The 21,746-nt window shown below is 39.4% G+C and overlaps 2 protein-coding genes across 3 annotated transcripts in view; one reads left to right on the forward strand and one right to left on the reverse strand.

Annotated features, from left to right (window-relative positions):
* Positions 1-5,796: 5,796 nt before the first annotated feature.
* Positions 5,797-17,204, reverse strand: leo1 (LEO1 homolog, Paf1/RNA polymerase II complex component). Its single transcript, XM_055173865.2, has 11 exons — positions 17,060-17,204; positions 15,596-16,258; positions 15,401-15,499; positions 12,654-12,748; positions 12,351-12,499; positions 12,100-12,279; positions 11,877-12,011; positions 10,859-10,994; positions 8,570-8,759; positions 6,448-6,551; positions 5,797-6,056 (listed from the first exon to the last, which is right to left on the reverse strand). Exons 1-11 carry the CDS (start codon positions 17,115-17,117, stop codon positions 5,949-5,951), a joined length of 1,917 nt encoding a protein of 638 aa, XP_055029840.2. The 5' UTR covers positions 17,118-17,204; the 3' UTR covers positions 5,797-5,948.
* Positions 17,205-18,158: 954 nt separating this feature from the next.
* tmod2 (tropomodulin 2) overlaps positions 18,159-21,746 on the forward strand; it is a 38,306-nt gene continuing 34,718 nt past the window's right edge. For both annotated transcript variants that reach the window (XM_055173867.2, XM_055173866.2), the window contains exon 1: positions 18,159-18,314. The gene's annotated coding sequence lies outside the window, so the exon portion shown is untranslated. The remainder of the gene's footprint in view (positions 18,315-21,746) is intronic.

The raw sequence follows: 21,746 nt of genomic DNA on the forward strand, positions 1-21,746 counted from the left end.
GATCGGATTACTTTTGTAGTGTAAACGCACATGTGGTTGAATGTGTTCAAACAGCTACACGCACCGCCTTTTCTCCACCCATTTATATAATCTGAGGTACTAAACACAATGTTTTACGTCTTTTCTGACTTCTGGCACGAACACACGGCGAACAGCGCTATTTTTAGCCTTTCATTGATAAAACTAAAGCGGCTGATCTCCGCAGTTTCATTTTGCAAGCGTGCGAAAGTCGCACGATTCTATTTCATCAATTGCGCTGAAACTTCAGAGAAAGCTTTTACATATTCATGTACAAAACACTGTGCAGCATGTTTACTTACTACACAAGCAGTGGACTCCGACATAATATTAGTTTGTGTCCATATAAACTCGTCATTACTCCCGCTCATGTTTAAATGACAGCAGAGAGACTCACCCACCGTCTCGACAGACCACCCCCTCACAGTATTCAGGACAGAAGCGCTCGAAAGTGGACAAAAGAGATGGATTTAAATACCAGGTGTAAACGTGATGTGTCTCTCTCGTCAACTTGTGATCCGAACGATGAAAACACATCTTAATACCAAGTGTAAACAGCCTCTTTGTTATGTTTCGTGGTGGTAGGTTTGGCCACTTTGTTTTTGTTGCAGTTTTTGGAGCCTGGGCTGTCTACAGAGACCGCATTTATATACGGTGTGTTCAGGGGACAGGCAGACAGCAAATAGTGAGGAGATGTTTACTGTATAAAACAAAAAATGTTTTATGGCATAAAACGCGTGAATTCGCTAAGAGCGCCTTTAACAATCTCCAATTGATAATTCCTCAAAATCTGGATCTTTGTCTGATACAGACTCAAACCTAAGGTCTGATTACACACACACAAAACTACTGAACTGAACTGCTCTGAGAAACAGCCAATCAGAGCAGAGCTCAAAATTACTATTCATGACCTTTTCAAATTAGGTAAAAATAGACCATTTCATTCTAAAGGCAAATCCTAGGGTTGTAAATGGACATGTAAAAACATTTCTGGATGATTTTTGCTATGAATAAAGCAAGAATGATGCACATACCTTCTTTGTAGATATTAGAGAACAATTTAATGTGTTTAAGGTCAACTCGTCCTGTGAGATGTAATCGTGGTGTAAATTCAGGCAAACGTCTCAGTAATTCTATTTTTAACTATGGTCAGTTTCAGCAAACAGTGTTTTATCTTCTGTACATAAGTCTGTCGACTTCCTAAAATCAAACAAACCACTTTCAGGTCATAGTCAGGTAAGCAGACAAAGAACTCTGTCAGCAAATGAATGTCACTTATGACAAAAGTATTTCTTAAACCATGTTTCTAATGTGGATGACTTAAATCAAATAATGAAGAAAAAGCAGCCAATAAGATTCCAGAATACATGTTAAACAATAATGTTTACAAAATTATCTCACTGTGAGATATCAGTGCAGAATGTTAAAAAAGTACATTTCTGAATAGGTGAAAACAATGAAGATTATAAAATATAATGGATGTGTTTTAGTCAACAACATAATTCCCATAGTTTTTGGTTATTCTATAGTTTTGGTGAATTTATTATTATTCTAATATGTGGAAAAATATTAATTAAGAATTTGACCATAAACTATTGAATGCTAGTGTATATGATTACAGGTGTGCATTATGAATACTACATACATACATACTACATCCCACATGTTGGCACTGGAAAAGCAGATTTTTTACATCTGATCTCATAATCACTCATGATCTTACAAGGACAGCAAGGCACACTTCTCAGAATCTCAGCAAATGAAATGGGCAATCTGGTGTTTTGTTTGACTATTCAGACATACTGCTTTTTGCATACTAAATAGTATGAAAGTATGCATATTTGGACATGCTGAGTGTTTCACAAAGACAGCAACTGCAGCAATACACTTAATAGAGAGGACATGACAAAGAGGAGGGGGGCCATTGATGAAATACTGCAGAGATTTGAATTTACCCCCGCCCTCTGTCTGCTGTACTGACTGCCCTATACCAGCACTGTCACACCATTACATAACCCTACTGCAGAGAGAGAGAGAGAGAGAGAGAGAGAGAGAGAGAGAGAGAGAGAGAGAGAGAGAGAGAGAGAGAGAGAGAGAGAGAGAGAGAGAGAGACCCATTGCTGCTGTCAGTTGACAAGCTAATGTATCAGACACACTTGCAGGTTTACACACCTTTACCTAAAGATGTACAACATAAATTCCCTTCACCCTGCAGTGAGACAGCAGTTTTGGCCAAAACCAAACACATGCACACAGATACGTAGACTCAGCATTCTTTACATGATTACGTGATTATTTACGTAACTGGTCTGTTACAGTAACTGCTGACTCTTTATTGTGTTCGTTCATCTGTTGTGAAGAAAACACACCCATCAGCATATGTGTGTTTACTGATACACAAGTAGGACACATGCATGGTTACGCATGCTTGTATGTCATTTTGAACAGCCAGAGCAAACCTCAGGCAAAATAAATATGTGCTAAAGACCAGAGCAGATGAGAGCTGTGGAATGAATATCAAGTCATTTATACAGCCAGCATTGCTCAGGGTTACGTCTCCTGAATGAAGAGAGGTAAAGTACAGGGTATTTCAAATGTGAGAGATGTGCAAAACATTACAATGGAGAGTTCTGGGACAAATCTTATAAAAGCATGTATGTCTACCGAAAAAATAATGAAAACTTTTTATGGGATTATATTGATGGAATTTTTTTATCAAATCACCCCCAAATGTTAAACATCCAAACAATTTTAATAAGTGCAAAAATATAATACAAATATAGCTGCAAGCAGGAATTATCGGGGTTCAAGCGTCTTAAGACTCGGTATGAATGATAAAAACGAACTCTCTTTGTCTCTATGATGTTCTGAGACTGCTAGTCAGTTTGAGTAATATAAACAAGCCCCAATTACTTTATGACATTCAGATTTGAAGAAATCTGTGGTTAAAAAGCTGATTATGGCCTCTATGCCCAATCTCCAATCTTCCTTTTTTGTCTAAAGTCCTAGAAAAAGTGGTTGCCACACAACTGCGGACTCACTTGGACAAAAGTAACCTGCAGAAACAATTTCAGTCTTGTTTACGGCCTATCCACAGTACAAAGATTGCTCTTCTCAAAGTGGTGAATGACCTCCTCCTCCTGATTCTGGTGTCCTCAGCCTTCTGGTCCTTTTGGACCTGAGTTCAGCTTTTGATACCGTCTGCCACTCTGTACTTTTGTCCCGTTTGTCTGCATTCAGCATTTCAGAAACCGCTCTACATTGTCAAACTTTATATCTCACAGATAGGCAGCAGTTTGTTAGCATTGACAAATTTAATTCTTATTCTGTCACCCTCTCCCGAGGAGTGCCTCAAGGATCTGTCCTTGGTCCACTTTTATTTTTAATCTACACACGTCCCCTAGGTCAGATCATCCGGCATCATGGCTTTAATTTCCACAGTTATGCTGGCAACATACACATTTATTTTACTGTACCTAACTTGGTTTTCCCTCCCCCTTACTAAACATCTTGCTTACTCGATTTCAAAATATGGATGGCTCAAAACTACTTAAAGTTGAATATGGATAAAACTGAAATTCTGCTAGTAGCCCCTAAATCACTTGATGTCACCCAACATGACTTTTCTATTAACATTGATGGTGTTCTGGTTCAACCCTCTTTCACTATACAAAACCTTGGTGTGTTGTTCGATTATAGGCTATGTTTTGAACCCCACAACAGTCAGCTTATCAAGTCTATTTTTTCCCATTTTTGCAATATTGTCTGTTTAAGACGCTCACTAAATCTCAAAGATGCTGAAACCGCTGTTGTTCACGCTTTTATAACTTCACGTCTTGATTACTGCAACTCCTTGCTTTTTGGTGTACCCAGAAAAGTCATTAATTGCTTGCAGTTCGTTCAGAATTCAACTGCTCGGGCCCTCACTTTTACAAAAAATCAGCTTACATCACCCCTGTCCTACAACAACTACACTGGCTCCCTGTTAATTACCGCATCCAGTTTAAGATTCTCACCTTAGTTTTTAAAGCTCGTCATGACATGGCACTTTCTCTCTCTCTCCAAATTGATTATTCCCTAAATTGATTATTCCCATCCTTGTGTTCTTGAAAGGCACTATATAAATAAAACATTATTATTATTATTAAAAAATAACTGTTTGAGATTGTGTTATAGAGCCACTTAGTGGTCAAGCTCTGCCATTTTGTGCATGTGATCTCAGCCTGGGCATAACATAAGTGAACCACACTTCATGTTAATATCTCTTCCAATCATAAATTATAGCCATTTAAGTAAAATTGGCCACACGCCTTTAAATGTTTGGCATCAGTCGTTCTACAGGCAAAGTTGTTCAGAATTAGCCTAGTTTACATGTAAAACACTGCGTAATATACAAACTGATAAACCAAAAAATGTGACAGCGCCCCGGGGGCCTTTTTTCATACTTTGCACAGACCTTCTATGGCCAAGAGTCAAATAGGCCCACCAAGTTTCATTCCGATTGGCATCCGTTAACCTTGTTTAATAGCTGTTGAACTTGATTGGCTAATGGCGGCCATGTATTTTGAGGTAGATGAAGTTGCGAAGCAAATTTTGAATGTGACCTAGACTGGACCCATACATACAGTATGTGTACCAAGTTTGGCGTTTATAGCGTATTCCTGTCCTGATTTATAGCCAAATAACTTTTCAGTTACTAATGTAACCCTCGTTACTCTGTGGACTGACGAGACAAAAGTTTTTGGAAGGTGTTCGACCCATTACGTCTGGTGTAAAAGCAACAGCATTTTATAAAAAGAACATCATACCAACAGTAAAATATGGTGGTGGTCTGGGGCGGTTTTGCTGCTTCAGGACCTGGAAGAATTGCTGTGATAAATGGAAACATGAATTCTGCTGTCTACCAAAAAATCCTGAAGGACAATGTCCAGACAGCTGTTCCTGACCTCAATCTGAAGCAAACTTTGGTTCTGCAGCAGGACAATGATCCAAAACACACCAGCAAGTCCACCTCTGAATGGCTGAAGAAAAACAAAATGAAGAATTTGGAGTGGCCTAGTCAAACTCCTGACCTCAATCTTATGCTGTGACATGACCTTAAAAAGTTGGTTTATGCTCGAAAACCCTCCAATGTGGCTGAATTACACCAATTCTGCAAAGATGAATGGACCAAAATTCCTCTACAGCGCTGTAACAGAGTCATTGCAAGTTATCACAAATGCTTGATTGCAGTTGTTGCTGCTAAGGGTGATCCAACCAGTTATTAGGTTTAGGGGGGCAAGAACTTTTTCACACAGGACAATGCGTGTTGGATTTTGTATTCCCTTCATAATAAAACCTTCATTTAAGCACGTTGTGTTTACTTGTGTTATTTTTGATTAATATTTAAATTTGTTTTTCATGATCTGAAAGAATAAAGTTTGACAAAAGAGCAAAAAAATAATAAATCAGGAAGGAGACAAACACTTTTTTAAACCACTGTATGTGATAAGACCGAATGAATGCAGATCAAGGATGTATTCCTCTCCAGAAGGTACATGTGTGCCTGTGTGTGCATCATTCTGGCGCAATGGGGCCAGACCAGTGTATAAGAAATCTCTCCAGGCAAGACACACAAACACCAATCAGTAATAAATTATATTGGAAAGGTTACAGAAAGATTGATCATCTTACATGGACATAAAGTTTGTTAGATTATCACTAAATATGCCCACATAGGAAAACAAAAATATTGCAAATATTTTCTGAGAGTAACACATTAAATAAAAACAGGCAGTGTTTTAATAACGGTTCTTTATTGATGTGTTGTAATGATGAGATTTGTTACTTTATAAACTATACAAACAAAGTGTACAACAAACGGTTTCTTTCTGGACACTGGATACCTAGTTTATTCTGATCAACCAATCACAGAAAAAAAGAAAAAAAAATCACTCATCGTCTTCCTCCTCTTCATCACTGATGACATATTTTTTCTGTTTCTTGGCAGCAGATTCCTCATCTTCTTCTGCCTTTCTCTTTCCAGAGTTTTCACCCTCCTGAAAGATTGAACAAATAATGAACACTTTGAATTGTAACCAACGGCTGAGTCCACAGCTCATGCATCCCTTTCGAAAAGCATAGTGCAGCTATGCTAAGTTTGTTGATTTAGGGCCACTGCAGAAACATGGCAGCCCCTCCCATGGTGCATGTAGCTAAAATTGGCTAATTATTAATAAATAAGAGCAAGACAGTTCATTATGTAAGGTCTTTATACACCACTGATAGTACAATGATGTATATTATATTGCATTTCTATCAAAATATCCTTCTAAAAGTTACAGAGTGCACTTTTAAGTGCTGTATTTTGGCCATTTTGCTTTAATAAACAGACTTGAGCGTGTGATTTTGCATGACATCAATCCAAGGGGTATGCATGTGGACGCTCACCTCATCCTCGTCATCGTCCAATCTCTTGGCCTTCATCAGCCGCTGGGCTTTGTCTTCATCAGAACCTTCATCGCTGTCTGATGAATAGATCCTTGCACGTTCCTCTGTGACCCACAAACAAACAATTATTGAAGCACAGCTCAGAATTTTGGACTGGTTTTCGAGCATTCCAGAGAGATGTTCTTTTAGTAAATACTTCTTAGCGGCACAAACAAATCAAACTGAACAAACTAATCTAAATCTCAGTCGGACTCCAGTATAACGCAGTCTTAAGGAGCCGGCAGGTAATCGGCTAACGGCCGTAGCGGTTACTGTCAGTGGGAAAGTGTGTGTGTGACGTGCTGTTTTGGGAACACAAGCTGTTCTTGCTGTGCAGAATGTTCTGGATGATCGCAGCAGGTCTCAAAATCACTCAAAGAATCTGTTGTGCAGAAACGGACACACGAGGGGGGAGAAGGAATACAATATAGACAACAGAGACAGAGCCCCAGTGCGGTTCAGAGGGCATCTGTACTGCCCTACTTCCTGTAGGGATGGTAGGGATACACTCACCTAAAGGATTATTTTGAACACTATACTAATACTGTGTTTGACCCCCTTTCGCCTTCAGAACTGCCTTAATTCTACGTGGCATTGATTCAACAAGGTGCTGAAAGCATTCTTTAGAAATGTTGGCCCATATTGATAGAATAGCATCTTGGAGTTGATGGAGATTTGTGGGATGCACATCCAGGGCACGAAGCTCCCGTTCCACCACATCCCAAAGATGCTCTATTGAGTTTAGATCTGGTGACTGTGGGGGCCATTTTAGTACAGTGAACTCATTGTCATGTTCAAGAAACCAATTTAAAAATGATTCGAGCTTTGTGACATGGTTCATTATCCTGCTGGAAGTAGCCATCAGAGGATGGGTACATGGTGGTCATAAAGGGATGGACATGGTCAGAAACAATGCTCAGGTAGGCTGTGGCATTAAAACAATGCCCAATTGGCACTAAGGGGCCTAAAGTGTGCCAAAAAAACATCCCACACACCATTATACCACCACCACCAGCCTGCACAGTGGTAACATGGCATGATGGATCCATGTTCTCCAAATTCTGACTCTGCCATCTCAATGTCTCAACAGAAATTTTATTTGTAGTGGAGATGAGTGGTACACATTAGGGACTTCTGCTGTTGTAGGCCATCTGCCTCAAGGTTGTGCGTGTTGTGGCTTCACAAATGCTTTGCTGCATACCTCTATTGTAACGAGTGGTTATTTCAGTCAAAGTTGCTCTTCTATCAGCTTGAATCAGTCGGCCCATTCTCCTCTGACCTCTAGCATCAACAAGGCATTTTCTCCCACAGGACTGCCGCATACTGTATGTTTTTTCCTTTTCACTCCATTCTTTTTAAACCCTAGAAATGGTCGTGCATGAAAATCCCAATAACTGAGCAGATTGTGAAATACTCAGACCGGCCCCCGTCTGGCACCAACAACCATGCAACGTTCAGTTTGGAGTCTTGACCAGGACCACACCCCTAAATGCATTGAAGCAACTGCCAGGTGATTGGTTGATTAGATAATTGCATTAATGAGAAATTGAACAGGTGATCCTAATAATCCTTTAGGTGAGTGTATGACACATACATAACATGTGCTTTTTTATATAAAGCTATCAAATGGATTTAAAACAGTAACACTAAACTTACATGTATGCATTTGCCAGATGCTTTTATTCAATGCGTTTCTTTGGAATTGAACTTGTGACCTTTGAATTGCTAATGCAATGCTCTACTATTGAGCTACAGGAACACAATATTCCCAAAAAGTAACAGAACGCGAGCACATCGACATTTGCAATGTGCTCATCCACAGTAGTCACATCGCAGAACATGCAGAGCATTTCTTTTTTTGGACGCCTTTGCCATTGTTACACCAACGCTTTCAGACGGCAGAGAAAAATCACTGATTGTGAGAAATTTCTCTGTGAGAAATCTGTGAGCTGTATAAGAAATGCTTTTCAAGTCATCTGGTGAAGTCATCCAGTAGTTCTCATATCGCAATACACACCAAAAAAAATAATCTAAAATCGCAATGTATGTGTAGGTGTGTATGTGTGTTTTGTAAGTCACCCACCCCTCAGACCGCCCCCCTTGTATTTGCTCTTGATGGCAGCCAGGCTGATGGACTCTTCACCCTCCTCATCCTCATCATAGCGGTCAGGCTCCAAATATCCAGCGTTCAGACCGCGCTGATGCTGTTTCTCTCTCATGCGCCTCTGTTGGGACTCGCGGCGGATGGACGCTCGTAACCTCTCCTCCTCTTTCTGCACAGAGAGTCAAACAGGAACTCTTAAATCATGCATCAAAAGCAATTAAAAAATTATGCATAACATTTAATGTTATCAAAGTGAACACTGATGTAGACTTGAAACATTTATTCAATCAATATAAATCATTTTCAAGTTTTAATCCTGAAGTCCCACAAACAGTTCATGAGTAAATTTTACAATCTGGTAATTATTTATGAATACAAATGAGTTATAAACGACTATTGTACACAGCACTTTACTGTTGTAACTCTAAGGTTGTATAAGGGTCACTAGGTCTTCACTGCTGTCATTTTTGACTAATGGCTGTTTATCTGATATCTTGATATCTGGATCTTCGGACATTAGAGTTGAATGTCAGCGGGAGATAAAGGAGAAATAGAAGAAATACTGCAGACCCTTCGCAGCAGTCAAGCAATATGTTTAGATAACACGGTCATGCGTGCAAATCCTGCTGTATCCAAGATGCATTAAAATCCTGTATGCGAGGAAGCGTGCAAGAGCTGAGACTGTCAATTTATGCGATAGCTTATCAGTTTTCTGACAATTAAATAAAAGAGTAGTGTAATTGTGTGCATTGCATTCTGTAAAATATATCACAACCACTGTATGAACTCTTTTGCCCAAAATATCAACGATAACAGCTACATCAACTAAGTAATAGGGTTGCAAAGGGTCGACAAGTTTCTGGTAAATTTCAGGAAACTTTTTAGCGAAACTTAATCTGGGGAATTTTGGAAATATTCCAAATTGGAAACTTAACAGGAATTTATGGAAATTATTTGCAAATTTTAGGAAATGTATATAAACTAACTATATTGTATATAAACATAAATAAACATTTAGTTTGGTCATAAGCCGATATGCATGCAAGGTAATAAAATTTTTACGAATCCTAATACTTACGCTCATCAAGCCATGGATTTATTTGATCAAAAAGCATTTTGAAATCATTTATATTAGAAGGATTTCTGAAGGATTTTTGATCAAATAAAAGCAAACATTAGAGACTTCTTTCAAAAACATTAAACATAGTAATGTGCAGGGCCGGCGTCAAGGTGGGGCATTCGTGGGCCGTGCCCCCCCAGAGAGGTTGTTGTGCCCCCTAGACAGTTTTTATTAATTTAATATGTCAAAAGAATAATTAAAATAAATCAAACATTGAATGTTTCATGACTTTTAATGTAACCAAATGAGGAAAATATAGTTGATATATGATATAAATTAAAATAGACCAGTTTCTCTGATTGGTTGCATTGCGGAGTCTCATGCGCCTTTACGTCTTTAGCATATTCATGTGACTTGATACTAGCAACATGTTGTTTGCGGCATTTTATGGATCGTGTAAAATATGGATATTAGAAAATGTAGAACGAACCAGCACCGCCTGCTCCATCCGAGTTCATGCAAACACCGATTGACTCAAACTCAAAAGATTAGCGCCAAAAAGGTCAAGGCGGAATTTTCAAATCTAAGTGTGGTCATAGACCGTTAGCATTGTGACGTGATTGTGGTAATACTGATTAGTTTGTGATCTTCTGCATTTCATACGGGAAATGAGCTGACAGTCCGTACCAATTGTATGAGTGTGTGCTTGCACTGTATTTGACGTTTTTATGCCTTGTTTTGCAAGTTATTGTTGCTGATTGCGTGCCCCCGGTTGGAAGCCGCGTACCCCCCTGTTAGTTATGGTCTGGAGCCGACTCTGGTAATGTGTTCAAAATTTTGGGTGGTTTCTGGGTACTTTTTTTAATTATCTCACCTTAATGTTTTCTCAGTCAGTGTATTTGTCTTTACAATAGTGTAATGTTGTTGCACACTAGCTTACACAAAGCACAATGAAGTTTTAAACAAATTCATGTAATTTACGTAAATACATGCAACGATGGAAATTTTGACATCATTTTGTGTTTGCATGATTCAAAATATGATCTGTGCATGTTAATTCCCATATATTCCAATGGAAAGTTTCCAGCCATAAAAAAATTCCCAGAATTTTGCAACTGTACCAAGTAATAACCATCATTTAACGCTTAAAATTTTTTTTTCAGTCTTCTATTATCAGTCTTGAGACAAAGTTAAAATCTGTGTGTTACCTTGATCATCTCATTTCTTTGGGACTCGGGGTCTCTGCCGGCCATTGGCAGGATGCGGATCTTCTGTGTCTTTGAGCAGCGGTCAGCCAAAGAAAGAGTCATCTTCCTATGTGTGGCGCTGTCTGTGGAGTGAGGTCTATACATACACAAAAACATTATATATACATATTATATACAAATCCCTACACACGCAAATATAGCATACAGCTGATATTTTAAATCCATTTGCTATATGCTCACACATAAACACATATACAAAGCAGGGCTCCAGACTGCCACCAAAATTTGGGAGTGTGCCACTGAATTTTACATCCAGTGGCACATGTGTCATGTGACTAGTAAATTTTACCTTTTTTTGTGATGTGACACTGAATTTGAAACAGCACGTTGTACTTTCTGCATCTATCATCAAAGTATTTATTAGTAATACAGTGGAAATTTGTAGAAATGTGATTATTTGGTAAGCATGTTGATTTACGGTGTGTGCCCCTAAATTTTTTGGTTGCGCCCCTAAAATTTTCAGCTGAGCTCCTAGTGAAAAAGCCCTGCAGAGCAACCTCTAAACTCTTTAACCAGTAACAGATTTTGACAAATGTTTTGTATGTGATTGAGGTGAGGCTAGATCTGCTGCGGTGAAGCAATGACTCCTGCTGGCAGATGTGTGAAAGATTACAAAAGTCAAAATGAGCTGAGGTGAAACTCAAATCTGAACCAAACAAACACTGATAGTTTAATAGATAGAGATATGTGGCATCCTTATCAATTCTTTTGGGTCAGACTCTCCAAGACTCAGAGAGGCCTGGACCACTCAAGGCTGAGAGCCAAACTTTTGTAAAATCAGGCTGTCAAAAAAACAGTGAGGACCTTCATCCTCGTTTATCATCTTTGCTTCCTTTCCTCTCACTCCAGCAGGGAATAGCTGGGACGAGAGGTACAGACGTAAGAAAAAAACATTGGATGCAAAGCTTTTGAAATGAGAAGCATTCACATCTACATTAAGTGTGTGTGTGTAAAGCACCTGAAGGTGAGTTTGGTCTTGAACACAGCCTGTCCTTGCAGTCCTGTACCCTGTCGGATGAACAGGTGGTTGTGGTCACCCTGCAGCGGAGCTTTATACACATCAAAGACCTCATTGCCCAGGTGCAGAGACATGCTGCATATGGAGAGAGACAGATGCTGATTTCCATTCCATTTATCTTCTTGCCAGCACAACGTCAAAACAACACGTTTTGTGTCCTCACCTGCCATCAGACCATTTGACAATACGTGCATTGCTCTCCTTAACTTCGTTGCCCTCTTCGTCACGCCGAGAGCGCCATCTGATGGTGTTCTCCACTTTCAGCTTCAGACGTGTTCGCCCTTCCTCATCTAACATCTCTTCATCCTCAAACTCATCCTCGTAGTACTGAGGATCAAAGGGCCTGTAGAAACAGCGTGAATTAGATAAATCACTATCACTTTTAAGATGATGCCCACGGTCACACTCACGCACCTGGGCTCCACACTGAGAAAGTTGGGTAATTTGACGAAGAAGAGTTCACTGCCCAGATCCGTGCTGACTTTAGGAATCTCAACCTCAATCCTGGTCTCAGGAACAGGCTCTTCCTCGGGCTGATCGCCCTCCATACCGTCCTCGCCGTCCTGTTTAATTCATAATTAGTTGTTAGAATAACATGCAAATGTGTTAACCTATCCAAAAGGAGAGACTGAAGTATTGAATAACTTTAGGTTTACATAGCTGCTGAAAAGCTCAACATAAATATAAAGACAGAATGTTTGTTTACAAATGTCTTACTAATGGCTGTCCAGGTGTAGGGGGTTTCTCTGCATCGCTGTCGGATGAAATATCATCTGCTTCTCCAAACAAGTCATTTGCTGCTGGTTTCTTACCTAAACACACACACACACACTTTGAAATGTCTTACTAGTTTAAATACACAGTTATGCAGATTAGGGTCTCACAAGGCCTTTAGGGCTTCGTTATAGTTGTGCGTAGGTCCTATGGCGTAGCCGGAAAGGCGTAGGTTCCGCGTTGGTTTTAATTTATACTTTTGTGTTGTTGTCTGCGTAGATGTGCAAACACAAATGCAGACCGCTGGTATGCAGTATCCACACAGTAGCAGCGTGACCGTCAATGAAGAAGAAGCTTGGCAAGTTAACCCACAAATGAAGAAAAAACAGCAACTTGTGTATGATTTGAGAAGACCAGCAATGATGGATGTAAATAAACAGCGACTTTTGTTGAAGTTTGAGTTAAATCACTCCTCAACTTGGCTCATCTGTTTTCAACGTCGCAAACAGAAATACCTATGATGCAGTTTTTTTATCTGACGGGAGGGGTTCTGGTGGACCAATCACAGCGTTTGCGGTCCGCGTAGAACTGACGCGCTGTTTCTCTAATGACCACTGCAATCTACTAAGAGCAGCGCAAATTAGTACAGGGTCGCAAATAAGAGACCTCGGCAGGACATCGCAATGAAAATGCGGACTGCAGAGTGTGAAATTCCAGCTAAGTAAAAGTACACTATGAACCGGAGGACGAAAGATGAAGGGTAAAATAAGTTTTGAAATACCCGATTGTACTTCTCCTCGTGACTTCTCCTCATCTTTTCTCCAGCAAATTAAACATAGCATGGCTTGGCAAACTATATATTTATTTTAAAGTATGTTCCTCTGGCAAAATGTAATACTCTCCTCGCATTAATGTTAATGTAGGAAAACTTCTACAAATGCATATGCAATAAGGTCGCAAAAATAACACCTTTTCAGAGCTAAATATCTATTGCGTGTCTTTAGTAAGTTCAGTCGTTATTTAACGCCAAAATGATGGTTTGCGCAAGCTGTTAGTAAATCTGGCCCTTAAAGGGGTCATATGATGAATTTTTTTAATTTCTAAAATAAGTCTTTGGCGTTTCCAGAGTCCATATGTGAAGTTTTATCTCAAAACACCCTACAGATAATTAATTATAGCATGTCAAAATTGCCATTTTGTAGGCCTGAGCAAAATGTGCCGTTTTTGGGTGTGTCTTTTAAAATGCAAATGAGCTGATAAAATGCAAACACTGATCACAATGGTAGTGGTTTGTTGAAATAAACATGCTTCATCAGTCAGTGCTTTTTACTTTAATGTTTAAAATTAATTAATTAATTAAAATTACTAATTAATTGTCTTTAAAACACAACTTTGGTTTAGTTTCGATGAAGGGGTACTTGAGCCTTACTGATAGGGCTGTGGGAGTACTTAGGGCTAAAAAGGTTGGGAACCACTGACCTATGGCATAGCTACAGCGTAGAGCTTACGCACGACTATAAATCAGGCTTTAAGCTGAAAGTATAGCTCATTATTTACCAGTTTGCGCTAGGGTTGTGCCAATAGACAGTACTGTTGTCTAAGACATATGGCCGATAGCGGGCCTTCATGGCGATAGTTGGCATATTTGCCCATTATAGTTTTAAATCTTAGTTTTACATTAACACTGAGTGCCTCGCTGGCTCCTTTCCACACCTGAACTTGTAATGCGTCCGACTTGGACTCTTGCTTGGACCTGAAAGCGTGCCGCATGGACTCTTCCTCATACGTGCGGCTCTGACATTTCCTTGCACTAGAGAGGTTGTCAGGCACGGAGGGTTTTTAAACCAGCGAGTGTGTTTGTTGTTCCTGCTCACTGGTGCGCACGACATTTCAGAGCGCCTGGGCTTTAATGACGCGTTAGGATTAATGGCATCAGTTTTAAGAAGGTTGGGGTCATGAGTGTGTTTAACTAAATCAGCTTCTTTTTGTCCACCAATAAAGTGGCTTGTCATAAATGAGTAAAAAATTTAACAAATTAATCAGTGAGTAAACTATTGCCCCACCCCGGGATACTGTGGTGTATCAGCGATCTCACAGGCTGACGATAGGACGATCTTACGACGGGGCATATCGTCCAACATTAATATATGCCCAGTCGAACACATGGCAAAAGCATAGTTCATTTCACTCGTACATACACGGGTGTTGGGCGCTTCCACACCACAACAAATAGCAATACCTCCTCTGGCCTACATACTCCTGTACACACTTTACGTGTTTTTGTACGCGCATGCGCTATTCTAATGACAAAAATTGCACGTGCACTGTGGGCTGACCCTTGTGCATGGGTAAAAACTGAATTATACTTGAGGCTTTAGTATGCAAAACCGAGTTCTCAATGGATCCAGAATTGAAAAATTTATCAGAACAATTCAAAACAAACATTCCTGCACTTTTCATTTGTAGTTATACACATTAAAAGATTTACCAGTTTTGTATAATCTTCTTCACTCATCACATTCTACTAAAGCATATGATCACCTGACTGCAACACTTCTCATCTTAAAAACTTTGTGATAAAAATATGTTTGCAAACTGTAGGTAAAGTGTGGCTACTATGAAAATGCTAAAATCTACATATAATTCATAATGTATTTATTTATTATAGTCAGTGCATTCTCTGGGAAGGGAAACTTTAACCTTTTAAAAATGCTGAGCTGCAAGCGTGCGGCACACTGTGTGTTACTTACCGTGTGTTCCCGAATCAGAATCTGAATCGGAGTCTGAAGCTATTTTTTTCTTTTTCCTTCTTGTGAAGTCTTCCTCGCTGTCACTGCCCTTCACAGACCCTGAAACAAATCACCGCAAATCTTCATACACCTCTAAACACGTATAATTTATACAGGACAACCGTTCTGTTCTGTCTATGGTTCAATCCCACTTACCAGATTTTCGCCTCATCACTTCATCATCAGAACGTTCCCTCTCGTCATCTGAGTTCTGCGGTTTCTCTTCATCTTCTGATTGGTCACTCTTTCCATCCCCATCCCACTTCTCATCACCAGACTGGACGTCTTTCCCTGACCCCTCTCCGTCTGAATGAGGTGTGCCTGGATCCGAATGACCACTTCCTGGTTCTGAGCGAGGGCTGCCCCCTTCTGAGCCCGGACTTCCGCTTCCTCTATCAGACCGGTGACTGCCTGACTGGTGACTGCCTGACCGGTGACTACCTGACCGGTGACTGCCTGACCGGTGACTGCCTGACCGATGACTGCCAGCCCCTGAGGCCGGGCTCCCTACGTCTGAACCGTGACCCCTTTCTTCATCGTCATCATCCTCCTCATCGTGATGCCGTTCAGACCCACTGTGCTCATTGTCCGAGTGCATAGTTGCATCTGATTGGTTGCCCGATCGCTCCGATTGGCTGCCGCTGTGTTGGCTCCCACGCTCGTCTTCGCTGTCATCTCCAAACAGTTCTTTATTGCTCGGCTTTCCCCCATCCTCATCTTCATCATGATCCCTCTCGCTCTCACTGCCTGAAGCATTGCTGGCGGATCTGGGTCTCTCGTGCTCCGAATCAGAGCCAGAGCCAGAACCAGAGCCAGAATCTGAAATACACAATCATTTTCTAATTAGTCACATAGCTGATGCTCTCGTTCAAAATGACAAGTGACGGCTCACTTATTTAGCTTTATGAACATGAAACACATACCTACATATTTACAGAACATATAGGGGTGGTTTCCCGGACAGGGTTTAGATTAATCCAAGACTATGCCTTAGTAGTTATATTAGGATATTAAAGCAGTTTTTACAATCATACCTTACACAAAATAACACTGGTTTGTATCTTGAGACAAAACAATGAATATAATAAAATATGAATATGTTTTTAAAAATAATGGCAGCTCAATAGGACCAGGATAAGCTCTGTCTGGGAAACCACCCCATAGAATTGAAATATTAAAAATATAATAAATTACATAAATAAATAAATAAATAAATATATACACACAAATTATTCCAGCTACAAAATGCATAACTTACTGCATTGACCACTTTTTCTCGATTTATCGTAAACCCCAACATAAGAACTTTGGTTTACGTTACACCAAAATGCCACAATTACCTAAGCTATTGTTACAAGTGTAAACCCACATAAACTACAGTAACTACAACATTTTGTTCGTTTGGATACCATGGTAAATTATTTCTAAGGAATCCTGTTCACTAGTCAACGTGATCTAATTTAACTAACTAATGTATGCAGTGCTTTGCCGTTCTAAAGCGCTGTATAACCTGACCGGCCTAAAACTGGACGAATCACTAAATACGACAACAGAAAATACAAACATATGTAACGTGAACAATTACAAACATTTTCAATGATAAATGTAAATATAATGCACCTCGTTGTTCATTGTCGCTGTCTCCATCACTGCCGAACAGCTCATCCATGTCCGCCATCCTTACAATCAGCCGCAAAAAACCATCAACATCCGGGTAAAAGTTTATAAAATAAAAGCCCTCTACGACTCCTTACAAAAAGGCACTGGTGACGCTTTATAAAATAGAAGTCAATTGAGTGAATCGACACAGTATGACCACACCATGGCGACAGAGACGTGAAGTTTTTAGGGCTAATAATGAGTATAATAACAAAGCTCACACTTTTTTTCTGGACAATGAATAATGGGGACAAATGTATAATAAATTAATTTAAATATAAAATAAGGAGCACATACAGCACGGTATTTATTTGTTAATTATTAAATGCACCAGGTTCCAGATAGGTGTAATAACAGCATATCTTTATTGGCTGTGAAAGGGATTGAGATACAATATTCAAGAATATCTGACACTGATTTTCTTTGGTACTGTAAATGATTAACGTGATATGAAAGTTATAATTAAATGTTATGGCTTAATCGTTCGTCCTTTATCAATCCATTCTTAATATTCGTGTCATAAACTGCCTGTGGGGATTTTGCTTTAGATGAATGCGATGTGATGATGGAGCATTCATCACGTGTACACCAATCTGACCAGTTTCACTAAGGCTATTTACAGATGGTTTAACTGGTCTAAGGAATCTGGATTTCAAAAAAAAAAAGAAAAAATGCTTCCTTTAAGTCTATTTATTGTTTACAACATATTCATGAACATTTTCATATGAGAACACAGCAATACAAAAAACAAGACTATTAAAATAATTTACAAATAAATTAAAATGGCAGTTGCTTTTTTCCTTCAAGTTTTTCTAGAAATTAATTTCGTACAACTACATATTATATATTATATAATATATTAAGAACATTTCAATTCTTAATTAAATGCTAAATCTTATAAATCAATTTGAATTTGTCATACGTGGACTACATATCCCAAGCAACTAGAGTTCCTCGAACTACTTTTTATACCGCTGAAACAACACGCGCGCTGATTTGTTGTGTGGTTCCAGTAGGCGGGATCACTGGTTGAGGGGCTTGTTTTTATTTTTCTATTGGCCGTTGTAAGTGTCAATCATCAAGGCATCTCTAGCGTCTAGTTTCCTGTGTTACCGCCCTTGGACTGACACACTGAAGACTGGTGCGGGAATTTCTTACGTTCCCGAGCAGGAAAAGGAAAATAATAGTTAGAAACGCGAGGAGGATTTTCTCTAGGGTAAGATATTTAATTGATTTTCTCTCAGTGCTAGCAATATATGTAAAGAAATTAAAAGTAATGGAGCCGTTTATGTGGTTTAGGGGTTAGCTGGCTAGGCGCTCGAGCGCTTGATATCCGTAATGAGCGCGATTAGATGGGCCAGCAGTTTACGATATTACAGTTATTAATAAAATATATAAAATTCACATCAAGTCCGCTTATTTATGCTTACCTCTTAAGTTCGAAATATAATTTAAATCTGACACATGGTTTACTGGTTTTACCCAGGAGTCCATATGTGATGTGCACACCCATTGCAGTGACTAGACATTATTAACTGTACTGTATTGTCAAAACTATAACACACACACACACACACACACACACACACACAAACAGTTATGTGCACGTGTGTGTATGTTTTTAACGTACAGTCTTTAACTTTTGCTGCTCATTCTGCACTTCAGCTTTTCTTCAGATTTTTCTAAACAGTCAAATGTGCTTAATCAAATCAATATAATCCCGCCCTAATTTCCTGTTTCAGTGAAAATTAAGTTATTTCAACGTGATTATGCCAAACAAAGCTGTGCATTTTATGTGTGCTGCTGATGCTGACAGCATCTTCAATATGAGTTATTGTGAACGCTTATTCTGTCTGTTTTTGTGCTAACTTTAGATTATTCATATTTCCTCATTATTAATGACCAATTTCCCACACAACTGTCCGCTTGATTACTGTGGGCTCTCATATCTTGTTAAACGGGTGTGGTCTTCACCGGGGTGTGACTGCATGTCTTCACATTACAGAGATTTACTGCATAATAAATGCCCCAAAGTAACTTATAGCACAGCATAGTATTTTGAAGGTGTGAGCATTTTAAATTAAAATATTTTCCTCCCAGATGATGACATGTAATATTCTCTTTTTGTTGTGTGTTGTTGATGCAAACTAACTTAGTCTAAACTGAATTGTGCTAAGATTGCAGCAGCTTTAAAATTTAAAGGACACCTATTTCATTGCTAAAAAACAACATTATTTTGTGTATTTGGTATAATACAACATGTTTGCATGCTTTATGGTTAAAAACACATTATTTTCCACATACTTCACATTTTTGTAGCTCCAGATTTCCCTTTCTTCCTGAAACACACTTTTTGTGTTGTACAAAACTCATCGATTTGAAAAGCGCTGTGTCCCTGATTGTCAGCTAATCTGTATGTTGTGATTGGCCTGAATACCTCTGACGTCAGCCAGATTTTTTTTTAAGTAAAGTTATATTTAACATATGTTGCTGTGTGAGGTATTGGCTTTATGGCCTGTGTATATTAGCGTCATTGGATTGCTATACGTTCCCATACATCCACAAAATCAAAATTGACCACCACAAATAAATGTTTGGACATTATGTTTATCACTACCTCTGTCTCACATGACAGTTTTTGTACAAACACTTGTGGTGTCGGCCGATGCGCTCCACTGGGCCTGATTAAAGTTGCAAAAATGCCTTGCATGTGGACATTCTCTTCGCGAATGTGAGCCACAAACTGCAAGTCTGGAAAACAGTGGTATGGTGTTCCTGTTTCCTAACCTGTAAACGTACAACAAATCACAGATGATAAACAGGTTTGCTCGAGACAGCGCAAGCACAAAGATAAAGCTAATCTTGCGTTTAGCATGACACTCGTCACGATTCTCTCAGACCAATCAGTGATCTACAGTGTTTTCACGTCACTTTTTAGTATTAGTTCAACACGCTTGGAACCTCAAACGAGGTGGTGCTAAAAAAGTATCGGGTACTACGTACTGTACCCAGTGGAAAAGCCCCCAAAAGTAAGCTGACCTGACCCAAACCAAACCGTAGGGTAATATGCACTGGAAACGCGCCATTAGAAACCAGTGACAATGGATAAACCACTGTCTCTATTATTGATTTATACTGGGAGAAAGAGGTACAAACCAATAATGCAAAGTTCTGAAAGCACAGCTAAAAAACTTAGTTATCATTTCCACCATTTTCACTAGCTGATGTAATACATTTAGCTACTCTAACATGTTTTAGTAATGCTTAGGATTAAAATGGGACAAAGCTACAAGTAAGGACAGGGACAGAAACTGAGAATAAGTGGAGATGTTATCTAGTGACATGTTTTTGACATTCTTCATTATATTAAGTGACCAGGTTGTGCTCATGGCACAGAAGTCCCTATAATATCGATAGTGTACATTTATTTAGGCTGGATTTACAGTGCAAATCTTGATTTTTTTTGGACGACACGACCCGCTGACATCTTTTAAAAGCGACTAACTAAGTATTTAAACTAAACACTTGGCATAACAATTCAAGGTAGACACACTGACCCAAAACAGCTTAAACCACAAATAAAGTTAAATGTCACAATATGCAATGGACACAGAAAAAATGGTTATACAAGATTATAGAGCTTTATTTCTGTAACGAGACATAAAACTTCAACATTACTCCACTTAGTTGGAGCCGTCGTCCTCCATTGTGCTTCTAAGAAGTCATGTAATTGTGGGTGGTGTCCACCTGAGTTGACGTCATTTGCCAGCGTCGCATTTTTAATGACGCACAATTTGTCTTGAGATGAGAATATCCGATCTGTCCGCTTAAATTGCAGATGCGAATATCATTTCCTATTTATTTCCACATATGAATAATGCCTGAAACTGATTGGAGAATATTGGATTTTATGTGCCTTTTTCCTTCTTATATGTCCGTGGGTCAAATCTGCTCTGTGCCACTTGAGGGGGGAAAATCGAAATTGAGTCACTTCAAACAGGCAGTGTAAACGCAGCCTTACTAAACAAACGGAGCATGGCAAATAATTAAAGCTTAGTCGGATGATTATTTGTAATGATTATTGCAGTCTGTAAGAGTCTAGCAGGGCTTAACAATAAGGAAAACCTGATGGCCCGGGGCCAGCGTGAACAATGCTTGGGCCAGCTGACAAGACTGTCACAGTGCTGCAAGGACTTGCCAATTTTAATACTTATGCACAAGAGGATGCGAAACAGATCTCAATACTTTAATCATGCACTGTTTGATAAGTTTGAGTGTTCTGAAGTGCATGCCTGGAAAACCGCAACTTATGGTCTCAGACAGTACACAAACATGGACAAACGGTAAAGACAGCATGCAAATGCTAACTTATTTCTTGCTTTTTTGCGCTTGAACGGATATGTTAGCAAAATTATTTTAAAATCCTGTGATTATCTAGCCTGGCTCCGCCCTCCTACGTTCTTCCGCCTAATTTTCATCTAGCTTCAGAAGAACGTCTGGGACTGCTCTGTAGAGTTTCGTTTTCTCCGGCAAAAATCTGCAGGTCCAATCAGCGAACAGCGGGGAGTGGCTAAGAACGCAGACGTTGAGGTCGTGCGCCAGACTGAGTGACATACGTCACGACCAAACGTTAGCGATTGGTTATGGC

This window comes from Misgurnus anguillicaudatus, chromosome 15 (assembly GCF_027580225.2).
Source record: "Misgurnus anguillicaudatus chromosome 15, ASM2758022v2, whole genome shotgun sequence".
NCBI lineage: Eukaryota > Metazoa > Chordata > Actinopteri > Cypriniformes > Cobitidae > Misgurnus > Misgurnus anguillicaudatus.